The sequence below is a fragment of the Carettochelys insculpta genome, chromosome 12 (genome assembly GCF_033958435.1).
Source record: "Carettochelys insculpta isolate YL-2023 chromosome 12, ASM3395843v1, whole genome shotgun sequence".
NCBI classification, from domain to species: Eukaryota; Metazoa; Chordata; order Testudines; family Carettochelyidae; genus Carettochelys; species Carettochelys insculpta.
Window position 1 is genome coordinate 4237655 of NC_134148.1, and position 21171 is coordinate 4258825.

Here is a 21171-nt window from a genome sequence, read left to right on the forward strand (position 1 = left end):
TTACAGCCCCAGGGGTCATCCTTAGCCGCTGGGAGCTGCTCTGGCTGTCACACGCACCCCCTCCCACTCCATCACAAAGCCCTACCAGGGCTAACTGGCTAAGCCCTTGGGAGCGGCTGGCTGAGAACTCCCTGCACCCCTCAGGCTGGGAACTGACCGGTCCCTGGTTGTCTCAGGCAGCTCTCTTCTCTGTCCCTAGCCCCCCAGCTGATTCGGAAGATCCGTGCAGAGCAGTTCTCCGACGCGTCAGGAAACCTGAAACTTTGGTGCCAGTTCTTCAATATTTTGAGTGACTCGAAGCTGACCTGGTACAAGGACGAGTTCCCTGTGGCAGAAGCCAGGCGGAGGTAATCTGCCAGCTCGCTTGTGCTTGGCCGAGGGCTGAGGCGCGAAGTCTGGCTTGCCTTTATCAGGCTCTGAGGAGGTGTCTGCGACCGGGAGGTGTAATTGCCCCCACTGCGCTACTCAAACTAGCTGTGACTTCACCCCCCAGGCCTAGCACCGGTCAGCACAGAGCAGGCGCGGCTGGAGTTCAGCCCAGCACTGGCCGCCTGTGCCTGCTGCTGCTGTTACTGCAGCTAGCTCTGTCCACACATGTGGTGCCTCCGCCATAGATGATTTGGGGGTGGAGGTGCCCCCAGCTCACGCGTCCCAGCAAGGATCCCTTGGTATCAGACTGATACCCCAGCACATTAACGCAGGGCCCTGGCTCTGGAGCGCCCTGGTGAGACCAAAGGAACCAGGGTGGGTTGGTTGTTGGCCACAGCGGGTGCTACCGATGTGAGCCGGCTCCAGGGGCGGAGGGGGTGAGAAGACCAGGCCCTCGGCAAAGCACCTGGCTGAGGGAACGTCTGCCCAGCCTGCAGCAATGGCGCGTCCTTCTGCGGCCGTGCGTGGCCAGCAATAAGCCTGCTCAGAAGCAGGCCCTGCACTGTGTCCACAACCCATGTTCCCGACCCGCTAGTGCAGGTGGAGCCTCTCTAATCCGGCAACATCCCCAGTCCGGCGTGATCGGAGTTAGCCGGACGGCCACTTATCACGGGTGGGGCCAAGTTTCCTGCAGTCCCCTGAAGTTGGTTTCCAACCACCAGTCCTGGCTCTGTCTTCTGCGTTGTTATTTAGCCGTAATTTACCCCTCAATGTCTCCTAAGGGCCCAGTCAGCAGTGGACGTGTTGGTAACGTGCTACACAATATTGACCTCCCGTGGTCCGGCAAATGCTCCCGGCCGGCGCCGAGGGTGCCGGATTAGGGAGGTTCGGCTCTGTTCTCTTCCAGCTCTGGGGATGAGGGGCAGGCAGCCCTGGCCATTGTGCAGGCATCCCGGAAGGACTGTGGCGTCTACCAGTGCACCATCGAGAACGAGTACGGCACCGACTCCACCGACTTCCTGCTCAGCCCAGAAGGTGAGGGGGGGTGAGTACGGGGGAGGGGGAGGCGTACCGGATGCCGGGGGAGAGGAGTGAACTGAATGCTGAGGGATAGGGGCAGGAGATCGGGAGTGGGTGGTGACCATTGGGTGCTGTGTGATGGGGGGTAGGGGTTGGGTAACCAGTGATGGGGGGTAGGCGGGGGGGCGGGGACCGGCTGGGTACCCCGTGATGGGGGGGGGCAGGCGGTGGGGGCAGTGGGGGGGTGCCCCGTGATGGGGGGGACAGGCAGTGGGGGCAGGGGACCGGGCGGGTACCCAGTGAGGGGGTGGGGTGCCAACGAGGTGGGGACAGGAGAGCGGGCCGCGGAGGGCAGATGGGGGTGAGGGAGGGGGGGCGGGGCGAATATAGCAGTGGGGTGGCAGGGAGCAGGGGTACCTGGCTACGTGGGCTGGAGCTGGGGGAGCGAGTGACTCTCCACGCTCCGCCCCAGCGATCCGGCCGGGGCAGGGAATCAGGGCGGCCCTGGCTCCTTCTCCGGAAAGGGCGGGGCTGACCTACCTGCCGGGCTCTGCCAAGGTGGCCCCAGGTGTCCCGGGGTGCCTGGGGAGCGCCAGAGCCCTGGGCTGGGCGGAGCTGGGGCCGGGGCCGGGGCTGGGGCTGAGGCTGGGGCAGAGCGGTCCGGCCCGCTGGGGGCACTAACGACCAGCCCTTGCTTTCTCCTCTAGTGCTGTCCAGCTTCATCTCCCGAGAAGAAATTGAAGGTACGGTGGGCGCTGCCCTGGCGCTGGCTGCGGCAGGCGGTGCTGCTGTGCCCGGCGTGGGCAGGGTGCCCGTGGGAGGGGTGATGGCACAGCCCGGCGTGGCTGGAGCCAGCCATTGCACCCAAACAAACTGGAACTGCTTCCCCCCGCCGGTGCTGCTAGCGCACAGCAGGAGCTCGCTGTGGGGCTGAGCGTGCTGCCCTCGCTGCCCCCTAGGCACGGGGAGCCCAGCCCTGCCCCGCCGCACGCCCCGGCAGGGGAGCCGGTCTCCTGCCCAGCCCCCGGTCCCACTGCTCGCTGCTTTCCTTCCGCCAGTCGGCGAGGAGATCGAAATGACCCCCATGGTGTTCGCCAAGGGCCTGGCCGACTCAGGCTACTGGGGGGACAAGTTCTTCGGGCGCATCGTGAGCGAGGAGATGGAGGTGAGCGCCGGGTTCCCGCGCAAAGCCTGCCGCGCCCGGGCCATCTACGGCCTGGAGCCCGTCTTCGAGTCCGGCCACACCTGCGTCATCAAAGTGCGCAACCTCATCAGCTTCGGGACCAAGAACGAGAACACGCTCGTCGAGAAGAACTACGACATCACCATCCAGGTGGGCCCAAGCTCCGCCCCAGGCCACGCCCCCTTGCTCCCGCACCCCCCGGCGGGCACGCCCAGGCCACGCCCCCTTGCTCCCGCACCCCCCGGCGGGCACGCCCAGGCCACGCCCCCTTGCTCCTGCAGCGCAGGGCCAGCCTGAAACCCCTGGCTGGGCTCAGTGCTTTGAGGGCTGCTGCCTGCCTTGCACACCCCTCCCCCCCATGCCTGGCCCTCCCCCGTCTGGCACAGGGCTCCTGCCCAGCCTGCTGCCCTCCCCCCCGCCTGGCCTGCTCCCCACTCGCTCTGCTGCTCCTCCGCACCTCCCTGCTCCCCTCGGCCTGTCTGCCGCCGGCCCTGGCCTCTCCTCCCCGTTCGCCCCCCCAGTCTGGGCACAGGCTCCTGGCTGGCAGCACCTTCGCCCGTCTGCCACTGCCTGCTCCTCTGAGCTGCCCCTCGCGCTGCCTGCCCAGCCCCTTGCCGCTCTCACCTGCCTGCCGGCGCTGGGGCCCGTCCCCCTCTGCGTCGCCATGCAGCACGCGCCCGGGGGTGCCCTGCGAGCGCCGGCGAGTGACTCCGCTTCCGTCCCCAGGAGTGCCGAATCCAGAACTCCAGCCGGGAGTACTGCAAGATCTTCGCTGCGGAAGCGCGGGCCAGCCCGGACTTCGGACCAGTGCCCGAGTGAGTTGGGTGGCTCCCCGTCGTCCTGGGCCTGCGGGGGCCGCAGGGCAACGTGGCCTCCTTCCGCGCCCTGCAGTGAATGCGGCTGGGACGGCCGCCTCTGCCCCAGCCAGGTGCCCGGCAGCACAGTGCGGGAAGGGCCCCGGTGCCTGAGGCGCATGGGAGCAGCTCCAGGGGACGGTGCCCAGGGCAGGGGGGTGTAGGTGTGGGGTTTACAAGCGAGTCGGAGAGCCGGCAACGTCCAGCCTTGCCCTGCACTGACCCACATCTGGAACACTCTGGCCAGTTCTGGGGTCCCATTACCATGCGCTGGAGCGGGTCCAGCGGAGGGCAACAAAAATGATGAAGGGGCTGGCGCACAAGACCTAGGAGGAGGGGCTGAGGGATTTGGGCTTGTTTAGTTTGCAGAAGAGAAGACTGAGGGGTGATTTAATAGCAGCCTTCAACTTCCTGAAGGGGAGCTCTAAAGAGGAGGGTGAGAAACTGTTCTCAGAGGTGACGGACGGCAGAACAAGGAGCAATGGGCTGAAGTTACAGAGGGGGAGGTCTAGGTTGGATATGAGGACGAACTGTTTCCCCGGGCGGGTGGTGAAGCGCTGGAATGCGTTGCCTAGAGAGGTGGTGGATTCTCCATCTCTGGAGGTTTTTAAGTCCCGGCTGGACAAGGTCGTGGCTGGGATGACTTAGAGGGGGCTGGACTCGGTGACCTCCTGAGGTCCCTTCCCGCCCTGGGATTCTGAGCCTGTGACCCGGCTTTTCGCCCTTGTGCAGGATCATCCCCCTGTATCTCATTTACCGGCCTGCCAACACGGTCCCGTACGCCACGCTGGAGGAGGACCTGGCGGGGCCCTTTGAGCGGTACTGCGTGAAGGAGCGGGACGGCAGCCTGGCCGCGAGGAGCAGCTCGGAGGTGGCGCAGAAATGCTGCTCCTTCCAGCACTGGCTGTACCAGTGGACGAACGGAAACATCCTGGTGACAGACATGGAAGGTACAGGCCGAGGCGGGCGGCTACAGCGCCCCTCAGCCCCGCGGCCGCCCCCGTGGGAGAGCCAGGCGCCGGAGGCTGCTGGGGAAAGGAGACCTCCAGCCAGCTCTCAGGCTGGGGGACTCTGCTGCTGCCCGCTGAGCCGGCAGGGCCTTTTCCTCGCACTAGGCTGCCCTGCCTTGGCAGCTGGAGGGGGGCCCAGGTCTGGGCTCAGCTTCGCCCTCTGCCAGCTGCTGGCTGGGGGCCTTGGCCTCAGGCTCACGGGGTTGGGGCGGGGGCCTCCCTTTGGGACCGGGGGCCTGATTAGCAGAGGATGCCCAGGGGCAGCTGGAGCTGCCGAAGCTGTGGCCACAGGGTGCCCGACTGCAGCACCCAGCCCTGGCCTGGGGTCTCCCCGAGCCAGGCCGTGCCCAGCGGAGAGAGGGGAAACGTTCCACCTCTGCTCCACAGGGGGTGGGCGCGACAGGGCCGGGGCGGGGGGATCACAGTGGAGGGCTGCCTGGGACCCCACACCTGCGCCCCGCTGCCCTGCCAGCCCATGCGGAGGGGACTCGGCCCCCAGGCTGCATGCTGGAGCGCGCCCCAGGCGGGAGCTTTCCTGGGCCCAGGCCTGCTGCGGACAGACCCAGCGGCCAGGGCCGTAACTGGCTCATCTTGCGCCCGAGGCGAGAGTATAAAGTGGTGCCCTCGGCCTCCTGGTCGTAGCTTGGTGGAAGAGGGGAGAGTACAAGACTTAATAACAAGAGCCCACCGCTGCTGCTGGCTGGGGTGAGAGAGGGGCTGGGGGCCTGGCTCTGGGGGAAAGGAAGGGAGGGGGCCGGTGAACAGCTGGGCAGCGTATGGCTGCCCGGCCCAGGCTCAGGCTGCACCTGGCCCCGTTCCCCACTCCCTGCGCTGCGGCCCCATGGCTGGGGCTCAGGGCGGTAACAAGGCTGAGGGTGAATGAGGCACGCGCCGGTGCCCCTTGTTACGGCCCTGCCGGCGGCCAGGCTGCTGCTGCCTGGGGTGGGAGCCGGCTGGGGCTTGCCCTGAGGCTGGTGGACGTTCCCATCCCTTGCAGGTGTCGGCTGGAGGATCACAAACGTGAGGATCGCGACGAAGCTGAAGGGGTGAGCGGCCGCGGGGCGGAGGCAGGGAGCCGGGAGAGCCCCTGCGAGGGGCTGTGGGGTGCCGCCCTCGGCCGGGGCAGGGCCGTGCTAGGGGGCTTGTGGTCCGAGTGCGCCCGAGCGACCGTCCCCCTGCCCTCGGCGGGACGCAGACCTGGCCCTCTGTCCTGCACGGGTCAGCCGGGGGCCACCTCCTGGGGGTGGGGGCTGCGAGAAGGAGGCTGGGGCTTGGCAGACCAGGTGCCCCATGGCCGGTCCCTGGCGCTGAGCGTGGCTGTCTTGGCAGGTACCAGGGGCTGAAGGAGAGCTGCTTCCCGGCCCTGCTGGACCAGTTCGCTGCCGCCCACCAGTGTAACCGCTACTGTGAGATGCTGGGCCTGAGAAGCCTGGAGGGCCCACAGCAGCCGGCCAAAGGCAAAGGCTCCAAGAGCCCCTCGCAGGGCAGGAAGGCGCCCTCGGCCCAGTCCAGCCCCCAGCTGCCGAAGAAAGGCCTGGCGAGCCCCCAGGGCCCCCGCAAGGGCGCCGTGAGCCCCAAGGCCTCTCGGAAAGCGGCCGACGCCGGGGAGGCCCAGCCGAACCTGAAGCACAAAGCGCCGGAGGGCAGCAGGTCCAGCCAGCAGCAGTAGCCAGAGCCCAGGGGGGCCGGGAGCCTGGCACAGCTGGGAAAGCAGCGCGCTGCCGCACACGCCGGGACAGGGCCCCCTGCCGCTGCCCCTCCCCGGGCCCCCAGCGCCCCCGCGCGGCGCTCTGTGTGGTGTGCGAGTGAAGCCGTGACGGCTGGCGCCAGCGCGGGCAGGGGGCCCTGGCGGCCCGGAGGCGGCTCGGCACACAGCAGGGCCTGCACAGCCAGGACAGGGAGCGCCGGGGCTCGTCTGTTACCGCTGCAAAGCTGCAGCGCAGCCAGGCCAGCCCAGCCCAGCCTGCCGCTGGCTCCAGGACCCTGCCCACTGGGCCAGGCGTGGCACCAAGGCCTAGTAGCTCTTGGGTCCTCCCAGCACCTCCTGGTGCCCCCAAGACAGTTCCTGACCCCCAGCTCCCGGCTGGGCCCTCTGGCGTAGCTTCCCCCTCTCCATCCGTTACCTGCTCCCCCTTTGCCCGGGGCCATGGCCCTCTGTTGGCTGGGGCGCCCTGGGCCCAGAACTCTGGCAGCCTCCGGCCCTCCCTACGGAACCAGGCAGCAGTCGCCACCTCCCCGGGAGAGATGCTTCCGCCTCCTGTCACCGACGCAGCCTTGGCCGCGGCGCCTGGGGCTTCCCGGCCGGGACTGTTCACCTCAGAGCCTCTCGGGCGCCATTAAAGTGTCACCGTTCATTCCCCGCTGCCGGTCGCAGTGGCAGGCTCCCGCTGCCGGGCTGGGCTCGTGGCCGTCCTGGGCTGTGCCAGGCCCCGTGGGGCAGGGCCTGGGGGAGGGCTGGGTTGGGGGGCGGGCAGCCTCCTGCTCCCCAAGACAACCTTTCAGAGAAGAGGCAGGGGTGCGTGCTGGCAGCCAGCCCCTTGCGGCGGAGCGCAGGTACCAGGCCTCTGCTCTGCCGGCCCAACACGGCAGCCCTGGGGGTGGTGCCGATTCCCCACCCCCCGGCGCGCTCACGGCACAAATGGGATTTAAAGCTGCCCTCCGGCTTCCGCACTGTGTGCAAGTCCTACCCCCAGCTCTGCTCCTTCTCCCTGGGTCAGCGTGGGGGGTGGGGGAAGAGCATTCCTGGCCGGCAGCGACTTCTTGGGAGCTGGTGCAAACCAGAGCAGCCTCGGCGCTGTTCTAACCTGCTGCCGTTCAGCCCCCCGGCTCAGCGGTGGAAATACGGAGCATACCCAAATGCTGCTCTGGTGCACGGCAGGGTCTAGCCTGGTAATGAGCATTCAGCTGGTTCGTCCCCAGTTTGGATCCCTGGGGGACCCCAACCGCACATCCCAGCTGTGCCCTGTTGGCTCTGCCTTACCTCTACCCCCACCCTCACCCTTGGGAGCAAGAGGTGAGTGGTTTTGCCTCCTCTAGACAGCCCCAGCCCTGCTGGACTCTCCCCTCTGCCCCGCCTATCTCCTCTGCCCCCAGAGGCATCTGGTCCCTGCCTCGGTGCTGGTTGGTCCCTAGGGCTCCTGGTTTGCAGTGCTGGGGATGGAGCAGGACATGCCCCCAGCCCTCAACTGCCAGACCGACTCAGGCACAAGCCCTCTCGGCTGCTGCCTCCCAGCATGGCCGGCAGTGGGGCTGTGGCATTGTTGAAAGGGGCCGTAGGCGCTTCTGCAGGACCGAGCAGGGGGCCTGACAAAGCCCTACGGCCTGGTCCGGGCCAAGCCCAGCAGTCGGTGGAGCAGCCTGGGCAAACTAGCGGCTTATTCCCTGGGGTTATGATGACCCTGCAGATGCTGGTGGCTCAGCCCAGAGGAAGCGCAACACCGGGGGGGACCAGCCTGGGCCGGTACCTCTGCCCTTCGGCGCATGTGCTGGTACGGCCATGTGGCTGGCGCTGGGAGCTGGCCTGAGTCATCCCAACGGCCCTGGGACGAGCCACAGCCTCTGGCTGGTCCTCCAGGGAAAGCGCAAGCAGAGCCGGCCGTGCGACCAAACCGCCCCCGCTGCACAAGGGTGCGGAGAGCCTGGCTTTGCAATCCCCCACCCAGCCTCTCCCCGGGATGGGCGGGGGAGGGGCACGCGTCACATGAGCTAACACCAGGGGGGCACTCGTGTAGCCACAGCTGGGTGTTGTTTTCACAAGTGCTCCCTTGTGCGACAGCCGCCCGCTGCCTGGCTGCCCTGGGGGAGCATGGCACTCACGCAGGCGAGGCCGAGGCATGGCTGCTCTCCGGCCCGTGCGCCACAGGCGCCTGAGCCGTCACACGCAGCTGCATTGCTTCCCCGCTTGCTCGGGGGCGGGGGGGGGGACAGACAGGCCCTGGGACCAACCAGGTTGCAAATTGTGGGGGCAGGGGGTCCTGGGCCTGAAGAAAGGCAGCTTGGGCCCCAAGGCCGGGGTGGGCCCGGCTGCACTTCTCCCCTGGTCTCTGCTCAGGCCTGGGAACCCCAAAGCCCCCCTTTGGGCAGGGACCAAACCGGGCCGCCTGGCTAGCACCGCCCATGGAGGGAAGGGAGCTGGGATTCCCTGTCCTGTTGGGCCGAGGGAGAGGAGCTGGGACCGGGGGCCTTGGCCTGGGGCACAGCGGGGGGGTTACCAACCCAGCTGTGGGCCTGGCTGTGCATGCAGGGGGGCTGCCAGGCTGGCACACTGCCCCTCTGCAGGGCCAGCGCCTGCTGGTGTCATGAGGTACTTACAGCCCGGCCTGGCCTGGCGCCAGGGGTGCACATGCAATAGATGGGCAGGGACTGGCCTGGAAGGGCCAGGAGCTCCCTGGAGCTGGGGAGCTTCAGTGTGTAGCAGAGGGGCCCCAGGCCAGGCCTGGCCGAGGTTTGCTTCCTGAGCCGAGCAGAGGGCTGCCAGCCGCCCGGCTGGAGCCCTTTGGCCCTGCTGGGCTCGGCTCTGCGGCGCCACAGCCCGTTGCGTCGAGCCCAGCTGGGGAGCGCAGGCCGGAGATGGGCCCTCAGTGCCGCCCACCTGAAAGCCAGGGCTCAATGGGCCCACGCCGGGCGCTCTGGCCTCGGCCCTGGGGCCCTTTCTGAACGCCGGCGTGTCTCAAAGCAGCCCCACTCCGGCGCCAGCGTTGCTGGGTTTTAATTTCAGGGGCTTCTCGGGGGCCACTCACCCGGGAGGGGAACGCGCCCCAAACGACCAGCTCGCCACCTCCCCGTCCTCCGTAAGGGCCGTATGGCTGAGCTGGTCCAACCGCCTCATGCAGCCAACCCCGGGACTGGCACGTCTCCTGGCCTGTTGTACAGCCGGTAGCGCCTTTCCTGGGGCCACGCAGGGACCCGGCCTGTGGGCAGGGTCTGCGGAGCAGGCCCTCTCCTGTACGCCACAGCGCCTTAGCCACGGCCCTGCCCGTGCCCCTTCCTGGAGCAGGCCCCAGAGAGGTGCCGTGCGGCCCTGGCTGGCAGGGTCCTGCTCGTTTGCTCCAGCCATGGGCGGAATGAACATTGTTAAGCACGCTCAGCTGGGCACCACCCACCCACACGCAGGCTGCAGGCGCGCTGCTAATCCGCTGTGCAGCGCCTGACTCGCTACTGGCCCATGTGCTCAGCTGAACGGGCGTAGCTAACGCCGTGCCTGCCGAACACGCCCCGCTAACCACGTCACCGCGTGAGCCCGGGCCCCTTCTCTTGCCACGCTGGCCCTGAGCCAGGGTCGCTTTCACCGCTTCCCTAGCCCGACGTGGGCCTTGTCCGCTCTGCCCACAGCCCCAGGCCCACATCCCGGCAGCGGCCGCCCACTAATGCCGAGCCCGTCTGCTGCCTTGCGGCGCTCTGCGAGCGGAGGCACCTGCCTGGGGTGGGGGGCGGTGCAAACCCAGCTGTGCCTGGCTGCAGCACCCCGAGCCATAATGCACTGAGCTGCCTGAATGGAGAAGGTGCAGGCAGGGGGTGGACCCAATGGGAGGGCACTAAGCCTGCGCACGCCCCACGGGGCTGTGGGCAGACTCCTCGGCCTGGGGAACACAGGGACCGCGGTCACAGTGCAGCCGGGGATGGGAGCCGGGGAGGAAGGGCCGTCTATGGAGCCGGTGCCTAAGAAGTGCAACCCCTCACGTTCCCGGCCCGCCAGCAGCTCACCTGGCCGCTTGTGTGCCACAGCCCCATGGCAAGACAACAGCGGCGGCTGGCGAAGGCGCGTCGCCCACGGAGGCTGGAGTCGGGGACGTGGCCAGGTGGCCACATTCTCCCCTCGGTAGCTCGAGCCGGTGGCTCTGGCCCTCGCAGCTGTGTGCTCTCGCTCTTGGATGTCCAGCCCCTGGTTGTTTTGTCTGCGGGGGGATTTGAAGATCGGGCCCCAGCTATGGTTGCTGAGCTCTCAGCCCTTCTGAACGCGTGGCCTGAATGCCCCAGGCAAGGCTAGACGGCCCTGCCCCGGGTCAGAGTCCCACTGAGTGGGAGACGCATCATCCAGCTAGTAGTCCCCTGGGGCTCTCGTGGTTTTATTAGGAAGTGGTGTGAATACAGCCCCCGTGGGTGCGTGGGCCAAGCCCCCAGCCTGCCCCGCTGCGGGAGCAGAGCCAGCCAAGAGCTGGAAGGGTCTGCAGGGCGTTAGCCGTCCTGGCACACACCGGAACCACAGGGAGTCCAAGAAGAAAGGGTCCCAGATTGCTGCTACGTAAGGCCTGGCTCGTCAGCAAGGCCCGACGTGGGGCAGGTGCTGTGATCCACGCAGGCTGCTGCAGCCGCAGGAGAGCGGCAGAGGAGCTCCTGGACGGTTGTCGGAGAGGTTCACGGGGCTGGAGGGAGGCAGAATGCCCAGCCCAAGGCACAGCGGCACCCGAGAGGCGGAGGAGAGGCCGATGGGGCTGTGCTCGCCGTGCTCCTGCAGGGTTAGCGATGAACCAGCAGCACCTGGCCAGCACCTTGCCGGCGATTGGGCTCTGGCAGCTGATGCAAGGGCGAGCGCCGGCTGGGGGAGCAGGGCCGTCTCCTCTAGGGCTGCCCAGGGCAGACGGTGCTGTTGTAATGCCCGCAGCACTGGCTGAGCAATGCTGGGCTCAGCTCCAGGCCCGCCCAGCTGCCGGTGAAGGACAGGGTGCCGTTGCTGCTGACCACGGTGCTGAAAGGCAGAGGGTGCTCAGCCAGACCCCTCGCCATGGAACCACGCTCTGGCAGGGCCAGGGCCTGCCACCCTCTCTCCAGGCCCACTGACCTGCCAGGCCACAGGCTCTCCGCTCCCCACAGCCCGGAGCTGCAAAGCCCCTTGCGGCTGGCTGGGATGGCCTGGCTCCCCTAATGCCCTCCCTGACCTCTGTGCTGCGCAGTCAGGGAGTTTATTATGAGCCTCATGATCATGTATGTGGGGGGGGCGTATTAAAGCCCTGTGATGGAGTGGGGGGAGTACATGTGTGAGACAAGCAGAGCAGCTCCCAGCAGCTAAGGATGACCCTGGCGCTATAACCTAGGCTGGCAGGTAACACCTCAGCCCTGAACAAAGAGGAGGGTGGAGCCGAGCTGGTTTTGAATCGGGGGCGGCAGTTAGAGGCTAGGGGGAGAGGGAGCTGGAAGGCAGCCAGCCTGAGGAGGGGGAAAGCTACACCCCAGAGGGGCACCCCTCGGGCTCTTCTCCCCAGGACGGGTTGGAATGACTGTCTCTGACTGCTGTACTGACGCTTCTGTGAGAAACTGGGCACCTATTGCCTAATAAACCTCCTGTTGTACCTGCTGAGTGAGAGTCACTCCTGCCAGCGGACGGGGTGCAGTACATGGGGACCTCTGAACCCCATCACACTGGTGTCAGAAGTGGGATGCACTGCACCCACGGATGAGCTCCCGGCAATGGCTGACTGAGCGCAGGAGAAGGAAGGGGCCCCACAAGAGCCAGAGGCGGAACAAAGCAATTCCTGCAGCTGCTGCTGGTGAGTGGATACCCCGGAAGACGGTGGGGAGATGGATTATACCCGACTCCTGAAGGCAGAGCTAGCGGGGCTGTGCAGAGCGAGGGGCCTGACCACGGGGAAGGCAACCAAGGCCCACCTGATTGCCCAGCTGGAAGAGAATGACCGATCCAGGGGGCCAGAGCCTGTCCCGGCAGGAAGTGGCCAGTCACCCTCGGGAAGCATTTCGGATTCTCTGACAGGAGCCGGGGCTTGACGCCGTCAGACAGACGCGGTGCCCGCCAGGTCGCGCTCAGCTAGCGGTGGTCCATCGCGGGCAGAGTCCCCCGCCGCAGAGCTGCGACGGCTGGAGCTCGAGGTAAGATTAAAGGAACTGGAAGCCCAGGAACGGCAGAGGGAACATGAGCGCCAGGAACAGGACAGGGAGCGTGAACACGAGCGCCAGCTACAAGAGAGGCAGCGGGAGGAGAGAGAGTGAAAGTGAGAGGAGAGAGAGTGAGAGCGGGAGCATGAGCGGGCCATGGCGGAGGCGAGACGCCAAGAGGCCCCAGCTGCGGTAAGCGGGGAGAGGGCCAGGCGGCTTGGGGTGGCCAGTCACTTGGAGACGCGCGTGCTGGCCCAGTGTCAGGACCCAGGGGACAGGGACGAGTTCCTTACCGCCTTTGAGCGAGCCTGTGAGTTGTACGAGGTTTCCCCAGCCAAATGGCTCCGACACCTCACCCCCTTGCTGGGCCAGAAGGCCGCAGCGGTGCTCAGCCACCTGGAGGGGCTGCAGCCTGGGGACTATGACTGGGTCAAACAGGCCCTGCTGCATAAGTTCAGGCTGACTCCGGAGATGTACAAGAGGAGGTTCCAGGAGGCGCAGAAGAGGCCAGAGGAAATCTTTGTAGATACGACCTCCCGCCTGAGGCAATACTACCAGAAGTGGGTGTTCGGGATGGGAGCCCAGTCCATAAAGGACCTGGTCGAGCTGTCAGTCCTGGAGCGATTCTACAAGATGTGCTCACCTGACCTGAGGGTGTGGCTCATGGACCGGAGGCCAGGGGATTCACACAATGCAGGGAAACTGGCAGATGACTTCACAAACAGCCGGGCCATGTTTGAAAGTGAGCCCCACAAAGAGAGGGAGTCCCGGAGAGAGAGGGAGTCCCAGAGAGACTGAGAATCTCAGAGAGACCGGTTCCTAACTGTACGACAGAGGGGACCACCTCTTGGGCGAGCCCAGGAAAGAGGGGCCGGCCACCCCCCCCCCCCAGAGAGCCAAGAAGAGCCTGGACAGAGCAGCCGGCCCGAGGGACACAACAAGACCCGGGCTGTTATCGCTGTGGGCGAAAGGGGCATAGATCAGCCCAGTGCCCCAAGCTCCCAGACAGGTTGAGCAGGCCGGGGGGTCATGGAGTCAACTGGGTGGAGTCCCAGAAGCCAGAGGGGCTGGCGGCCAAGGCGGGTGGTGCTGACAGTGGGTACTTGGATTGGGCTGAGTCCGCCCCACAGACCAGCTCCTCAGGGGGACCAAATGCTCAGAGGTCAGTTTACAGAGTGGGGGCAGCAATGCCTCTGCAGAGTGAGTGTCTCACACACCTCGAGGTAGACTGGAGAAAGGTCACGGGGTTCTGGGACACAGGCGCTGACGTGACGCTGGCCCGACCCGGGGTGGTGGCACCGGGCCACATGATACCCAATTCCCACCAGACTGTAACAGGAATTGATGGGACCCCTTTCAAGGTGCCCATGGCGAGGGTGCACCTGAAATGGGGGGATAAGGAAGGCCCCAAGGAGGTGGGCGTACACAGCCATTTGCCGGTGGATGTACTGATGTGGGGGTGACCTGGAGAACTGGCCAGGTGAATGCCCCTGTGCCCTGGTCCTGACCCGTAGCCAAAGAAAACGAGGGGTGTGTTCCCCAGATTTGGGGGTACATGCCCAGCCAAAGCTACAGAAGCCACCGGGGCCAACCCTGAGAGAAAGGCGGCCCTCAAAAACCAGATCTCACAGGCCAGTGGTGCTGGAGCCAAGCAGGGAAGGGGAAGTGGCTTCCGCCCCTGCCCTGGCCAAAGAGTTCCAAGCAGAGCGGCAGAGAGACCCCTCCTTGCAGAAGCTGAGGGAACTGGCCAGTCTCAGCCAAGCTCTACAGCTAGGGGAGGGCTGCAGGGAGAGATTCCTGTGGGAGAAGGGATTCCTGTACCGGGAATGGGTTCCCAGACGCAAAGCGGAGCCATGGAAGGTCCAGAGGCAACTGGTGGTCCCCCAAAAGTACCGGCGCAGGTTGCTGTACCTAGCCCATGATGTCCTGCTCGCAGGACACCAGGGGATCCACCGCACCAGGAGAAGGTTGTTACAGAACTTTTTTTGGCCAGGGATCTTTGCAGCTGTCCGTCTGTATTGCCTGTCCTGTGATCCCTGCCAGAGGGTGGGGAAGAGCCGGGACAAGGGGAAAGCTGCTCTGAGGCCACTGCCCATCATAGAGGAGCCTTTCCAGAAAGTGGCTATAGACATAGTGGGCCCCTTCAGCAAGGCGACGCGTTCGGGGAAGAAATATATTTTGGTAGTGGTAGATTTTGCCACGCGATACCCAGAAGCAGTGGCCTTGACCTCTGTCGATGCTGACACCGTGGCGGATGCACTGCTGTCCATTTTCAGCAGAGTGGGGTTCCCCAAGGAGGTCCTCACAGATCAAGGGTCCAACTTCATGTCAGCCCTGCTGCAAAGCTTGTGGGACAAGTGTGGGGTCCGGCACACCTGGGCCACAGCCTACCACCCGCAGACCAATGGGCTGGTGGAGAGGTTCAATGGGACTCTGAAGCAGATGCTGAGAACCTTCATGAATCAATACCCCCATGACTGGGACAAGTACTTACCCCACCTGCTGTTTGCATACAGGGAGGTGCCCCAGGAATCCACGGGGTTCTCCCCATCTGAACTGCTGTATGGAAGGAGGGTACGGGGACCCTTGGACTTGCTCAGAGAAGAGTGGGAGGGGACGGCCTCTCCTGAAGGGGAGTCAGTGGTACAGTATGTACTGACCTTCCGGGAAAAACTCACCGAGCTCATGGGCCTGGCCAGGGAGAACCTCTCCATGGCCCAAAGGAAGCAAAAGGTCTGGTATGACCGTAACGCCCGGGCCCCAGCCTATGCCACCGGGGACCAAGTGATGGTTCTTGTGCCTGTGCGGCAGAACAAGCTGCAAGCGGCCTGGGATGGCCCCTTCAAGGTTGTCAAACAGCTGAATGAGGTGAACTACGTGGTGGAACTGTTGAACTGGGCCCACAGCCACCGGGTCTATCATGTGAACATGATGAAACCTTCCTGGGACAGAGAGAACTTGGTGCTGGCCGTGTGCAGGCACTGGGAGGGGCAGGGGGATGACCCCTTGGTGGATTTGCTCACAGGAACTGGAGCCGGCTCCTTGCTGGAGTCTGTTCCCCTCTCAGACCAGCTGACCCCTGACCAGTGGACGGAGATCAAGGAGGTGCTGCATTCGCACCAACAGCTGTTCTCTGACAAATCCAGATGCACTGACCTAGCTGTCCACCAAATAGAGACAGGCACCCACGCCCCTATCAAGTGTGTGCCATTCAGAGCCACAGGGAAGACGGCTCAGGACATAGAGTGGGAGGTTGAAGACATGCTGGCTCTGAGGGTGATCCAACCCTCCTCCAGCCCCTGGGCCTCTCCCGTGGTGTTAGTCCCTAAAAAAGATGGGTCTGTTCGGTTTTGTGTGGACTATCGCAAGCTTAACGCCATCAGTGTATCGGATGCCTACCCCATGCCCAGGCCTGATGACCTTATAGACAAGCTGGGGGGGAGCCCGTTACCTCACCACCACAGACCTCACCAAGGGGTACTGGCAAGTGCCATTAGACCAAGATGCCCGGCTCAAGTCGGCTTTCATCACCCCTGTGGGGCTCTACAAGTTCCTGGTCCTGCCCTTCGGCCTCAAGGGGGCACCCGCTACCTTCCAGCGTCTGGTGGACCAGCTACTGAAAGGGATGGAGAGCTTTGCCCTGGCTTACATGGGCGACATTTGCATCTTCAGCCAGACGTGGGAGGACCATGTGTCCCAGGTCAAGCGGGTGCTGGACCGACTCCAGAAGGCTGGTCTGACTATCAAGACAGCGAAGTGCAAGGTGGGGATGGCTGAGGTGACCTACCTGGGCCGCAAGGTGGGCAGCGGCTGCTTAAAGCCAGAGCCAGCTAAAGTGGAGGCTGTCAGAGATTGGCCAACACCCCAAACTAAGAAACAGGTCCAGGCTTTCATTGGGATGGCAGGGTACTACCGGAGGTTTGTGCCCCACTTTAGCTCCATCGCAGCCCCCATCACAGAGCTGTGTAAGAAGGGAAAGCCTGACAAGGTGGTCTGGACTGAGCAGTGCCAAGAGGCCCCCTGTGCGCTGAAGGAGGCTCTGGTCAGGGCCCGAGTGCTGGCAAATCCAGACTTCGACAAACCCTTCCTGGTGTTCACCGATGCCTCAGACGTGGGGCTGGGCGCTGTGCTAATGCAGGTGAAAGACAAGGGGGAGAAACACCCCGTTGTGTACCTGGGCAAGAAGCTGCTGCCCCGGGAGCAGAACTGTGCGGCCATAGAGAAGGAATGTCTGGCCATGGTGCGGGCACTGGGGAAGCTGCAGCCGTACCTGTTTGGACGGCGTTTCACCGTGTACACCGATCACTCACCCCTGACCTGGCTGCAGCACATGAACGGGGCCAACACCAAGCTCCTGCGGTGGAGTCTGCTCCTGCAGGACTACGACATGGAGGTGGTCCATGTCAAGGGGAACAACAACACCATAGCCGATGCCCTGTCACGCAGGGAGGGCCCCGAACTTCCCCAGGTCACTGGCTAAGTGACCCCGCTCAGTTCGGTCTGGAAGCGGGGAGAGATGCGATGGACTGGGGGGAGTGCATGTGTGAGACAAGCAGAGCAGCTCCCAGCAGCTACGGGTGACCCTGGGGCTATAACCTAAGCTGGCAGGTAACACCTCAGCCCTGAACAAAGAGGAGGGTGGAGCCGAGCTGGTTTTGAATTGGGGATGGCAGTTAGAGGCTGGGGAGAGGGAGCTGGAAGGCAGCCAGCCTGAGGAGGGGGAAAGCTACACCCCAGAGGGGCACCCCTCAGGCTCCTCTCCCCAGGACAGGTTGGAAGGACTGTCTCTGACTGCTGCACTGACGCTTCTGTGAGAAACTGGGCATCTGTTGCCTAATAAACCTCCTGTTGTACCTGCTGAGTGAGAGTCACTCCTGCCGGCGACGGGGTGCAGTGCAGGGGGACCCCTGAACCCCATCACAAGCCCCAGCTCCTGGAGTCAGGTGATTACAGGAGCCTCTCAGAGATCACTGGGTTAAAGGCTGTGTCCAGGCTGTGACTGGGGACTGTTCTGCCAGCAAACACATGTGGTCTGAGTGGGTAAATCGCAGGTCTTCAGCCCACCTCACGATGTTGGAAAGGTGGGGGCTGGGGACACGGGCTTCTAGGCCCACCCTTGCCCACGCCCATCCAGCTCGGCCCTGCCCCCTCCCACACGCCCCAGGAACACCGCTGCCTCCTGCCCCAAACCCCACCTGCCCCACCACTTCCCCCCCTCCACACTCTACCCAGCCACTCCTCAGCTCCGCCCTGTGCCTGCATGCAGAGCCTGCGCCCTCTGCCCCCAGACATCCACTGCCAGGGCCAGCCCCGCTCCTGTGGGGCACGCCTAGCTCCCACCTCTGCCCTCCTCGTACCAGGGCTCCGGCTGCTGCCCTTTGGTCCACAGCCCGGTGCCGTTTTTTTCCTTTTCGTCCCAGGGTGCCTCCGGCGGCAGCAGTGGGTAGGGCCCCCTGGGGGCAGGGGATCCGTGGCATGCGCTGGGGTGGCTGGGTGCAAGCCCCCTTCGCTCCTGAAGGACCGGCTGCCCCCGGTGCAGATGCGGCCCGGGCCAGGCAGGCTACAGCTCTGCAACCGGCGTGGCCTGGCTGCAGCCCAAAGCACTCACTTGGCAAAGAGCTCCCGGCAGCACAGGTAGATGTTGTAGCTGGTGGTGTTGAAGGTCGCTGTGCCCAGGAATGCCAAACAGTCGGTCACTTCCCCACGGGGCACGTACAGGATGCCTGGGGCAGGGGAAGGAGGCGGTTACGGGGTGTGGCTGGACTCACCAGCGGGCAGGGTCTGCTCGGAAGCAGCTTGACACCCTCTAAGGGCACCTGGCCCAGCCTCCAGCAGCCCAGCCCTGGCTCTGAGCGACTCCCAGCTGGGCTCACTTAGCTGCCTGGAGTTTCCGCTCTCCTGGGGCACCACGTGCGTAGGGCAGGGAGAGGCACACACAGAGCTGGGAGCACAGGGCACAGGTGGGGGCTGTTCCCCACGACTGCAACGGGGCCCGGCTGTTTGTCCCCAGCACAACCCCGCTCTGTGCCAGGAGCTCAGGGGCTCAGCACCCTCACCCAGCGCCCGGCTCGGGCCGAGTCAGCCCCAGGCCTCTGTGCACGTCCCGCGCCGGGAGCGCTCCTGGCAATCAGCATAGCCCCGCCCATGCCGTGCCGGGGCCCTCCCCCTTACACCGGGGCACTCACTCGGGCTGGCAGTGGCAGGGGGGAGGCAGCTCTCGCCGAGCGTGTGGGACCTGGCGTCTGCTGCAGCCCACAGCCCCAGACACTCCCGCCCCACTGTGCCAGGGCCCGCTCCCAGCTGGCGGCAGGATCCTCCCTGCCACCAGGGCGTTCCTGGAGCCAGGGCTGGGCAGGTCCCACCCACAGCTGTGGGGCTCAGGGAGCCGGCCCAGCCCCCTGCCCGGACGCTCAGTGCCGCCCCCAGGGCACATGGCGTGCTGGCGCCTGCCCACCTGCGCATCGAGCAGGGCTCTGAGCGGGGCAGGGCTCTGCCCTACTCGCCTCCTCCCCCCGGTGCCCTGCCCAGCCCCACCTCCTCTCCCAGTGCCCTGCCCCACTCCCCTTCCCCCCCAGTGCCCTGCCCCCCTCTGCCCCCCCGCCCTGTGCCCCCATCTCCCCACATGCTCCCCCACCCTGCGATGTGCTGCCCCTCCCGCAAAGGCCCTGCACCTGCTCTGCCTCTTCCCTCCCTCCCCCCGCATCGCCCGCTGTTCTCGCCCCCCCCTTGCCAGGAGCTAGACGCTGAGCTGGCGCCTGCAAGACAGGGAGGCGGCGGAGCAGGAGCTGACAAAGGGCCATGGCCTAGCACCCCCCCCCCCACACACACACTTGTGGGAACCAGACGCTGCCCGCTCCCCTTTTGGACGGGCGTCTCCAGGGCCCGGTGGGCAGAGCGAGTTTGCCAGGTCTCAGCCTGGCCTGGCTGAAGAGTCCCCGGGAGGCTGGGACCAGGGAGAGGCGTGAGGGTGCAGCGCAATCAGACTCCCCGCCCTCTCCCCAGGGGCCGGCCTGGGGTGCTCAGACTAGCCCCCGCCCATGGCGGTTTCTCCGTTCACTCGGCCCCTCGCTCTCACCCAGTCCCCGCCGGTGCCGGGGCAGCGAACCGGAGCGGGGCCGTACCTGCGACACAAGCGTTGAGCATGGAGACGCACGCCCCGGTGAGCAGTGCGCGCAGGACAACGTTGGCAAACTCGCTCCTCCGGTGAGGGACCATGGACGCTGCAGGGGACAGACGTGGGAGGTTAGTCTAGAAGGTGCCACAGGGTATCCTGTTGTTTTTGCAGAAAAGGGTGTAATTGCTACTGCGTTATCACAGAATCCTAAGGCGGGAAGGGACCTCAGGAGGTCATCCAGTCCAGCCCCCTGCCTAAAGCAGGACCAACCCCAACTAAGTCATCCCAGCCGGGGCTGTGTCCAGCCGGGACCTACAAACCTCTAGGGATGGAGATTCCACCGCCTCTCTCGGTAACGCATTCCAGCGCCTCCCCACCCTCCTGGGGAATTTGCTTTCCCTAATATCTCACCTACGCCTCCCACTTACGGTAGCCGTCGTGGGGTGAGAAGTTCAACCGACTCAAAGGAATCACAGGAGGTTCCTGCTGTTTGCCCCTCAGAGCCCAGCCAAGCCTCAAGGGAGCCAGCGTCGTGGGTAGGTGCCCTGGGCTTTGTCTGCTAGCCCGTGTGATTTGCTTCGGGTCTGCGAGTGGCAGGATGGGGGCAGGTACCTGGCTGTGATTGTGGAACATTCCCCAGGCACCTTGCCAGGCCAGCAGCCATCAGTGCCGCCAAGGAAGCACCATTTAGGCCAGGGGCGGGTGGAACCTTTTTTGGGTCGGGGGCCGCAGAAACGAGAAACAAAATCCCCAAACCCCTCCATGCCGACGTCACTCGTTGTGCGGCTGGTTCAGAGCTGTGTCTGCACAGCTGCAGCGGACCCAGTAGCTCCTGGCTGCTCCAGAGCGGAGCACGACCCTGTACTTATCATTCGTGTTTGCTTTGCACTGCTTAACTCTCTCTTTCCCCGTCCGTAAGAACAGACCCACCCTGCTGAATAAGTGGCAGGTTTGCGTCTAGTTTCACCGGGGGTTTTGGGGTGCTCCAAGCCGGGGGGGGGTAGGCTCCCTTAGGGGGCCTGAAATTTCCAAAGGGGAAACAGCACAACAGGCTGCTGGCTCTCAGGTTCACCGTCTCATTAAACATGTTGAAATCTGCTCGAGTTTTAATGTCTGTCTAGTCACATCTATACCCCGCTGAACACCGATTCTACGGGCTCGTGGGCTCCCACGTGCCGAAAGGGGGTTGTTTTCATACAAACCTAACCACAACTCCCGTCTGTTTGTGGATGGCGTTAGACAGGCTGGGCGGGGAGGGGCTGCTAACTGCAGGGACAAAAAGGGGGCTTGACATAAAAAAGTTTGCTCACCCCTCATTGAAGAGGCCCCCCACGCTGGGGGTAGGCGTCCCAGCCCTGCGCAGCAGGGAGAACAAAGGGCAAAGGGCTGGCTCCCATTTCTTGTTTCTCTAGATTAGCTGGTGAGTGCCCGAGTGAGACCATCAATTGGTGTTCAACAGCTGAAACCTTCTCCCTCCCCCAGGGGCTGGGGTGCAGAGCGCCCTCCCCGCGGCAGGACGGACCGGCACCGTACTGTCCGTCCAGAGTGATGACAAACGGCCTGGGCGCAGGGCGTCAGGACACTTTGCTCAATTCCAGCTCTGCGGCCGGGGGACCAGGCCCACCACGGCCCCTCTGGGTGCGCGTCTCCTCCCAGCACTGTCTCGTCCATGAAGATGGTGAGCTCGTGGCGGTAGAAACTCAGCGTGGCTGGAATGCTCCACCCCCAGCTCTGCACTGCGCTGGCCCACGGGGGGGCCTCTTTCTTGGTAGGGAGCGGTTAAGCCTGGGGCCC

General features: G+C 65.0%; 2 protein-coding genes across 4 annotated transcripts in view; one reads left to right on the forward strand and one right to left on the reverse strand.

Moving 5' to 3' along the window:
• The window catches only part of ALPK3 (alpha kinase 3), a 59822-nt gene extending 53031 nt beyond the window's left edge, over positions 1–6791 (forward strand). For all 3 annotated transcript variants that reach the window (XM_075006457.1, XM_075006458.1, XM_075006460.1), the window contains 8 exons: positions 200–347; positions 1277–1404; positions 2097–2132; positions 2448–2722; positions 3299–3387; positions 4159–4376; positions 5434–5482; positions 5766–6791. In XM_075006457.1, coding sequence (XP_074862558.1) covers positions 200–347; positions 1277–1404; positions 2097–2132; positions 2448–2722; positions 3299–3387; positions 4159–4376; positions 5434–5482; positions 5766–6105 — 1283 coding nt within the window. In that variant the 3' untranslated portion in view covers positions 6106–6791. The remainder of the gene's footprint in view (positions 1–199; positions 348–1276; positions 1405–2096; positions 2133–2447; positions 2723–3298; positions 3388–4158; positions 4377–5433; positions 5483–5765) is intronic.
• A 2337-nt stretch (positions 6792–9128) lies between these two features.
• Positions 9129–21171, reverse strand: part of SLC28A1 (solute carrier family 28 member 1) — a 36941-nt gene continuing 24898 nt past the window's right edge. The window contains exons 15-17 of the mRNA XM_075007185.1: positions 19385–19483; positions 17872–17986; positions 9129–11121 (exon numbers count right to left, since the gene is read on the reverse strand). Coding sequence (XP_074863286.1) covers positions 10995–11121; positions 17872–17986; positions 19385–19483 — 341 coding nt within the window. The 3' untranslated portion in view covers positions 9129–10994. The remainder of the gene's footprint in view (positions 11122–17871; positions 17987–19384; positions 19484–21171) is intronic.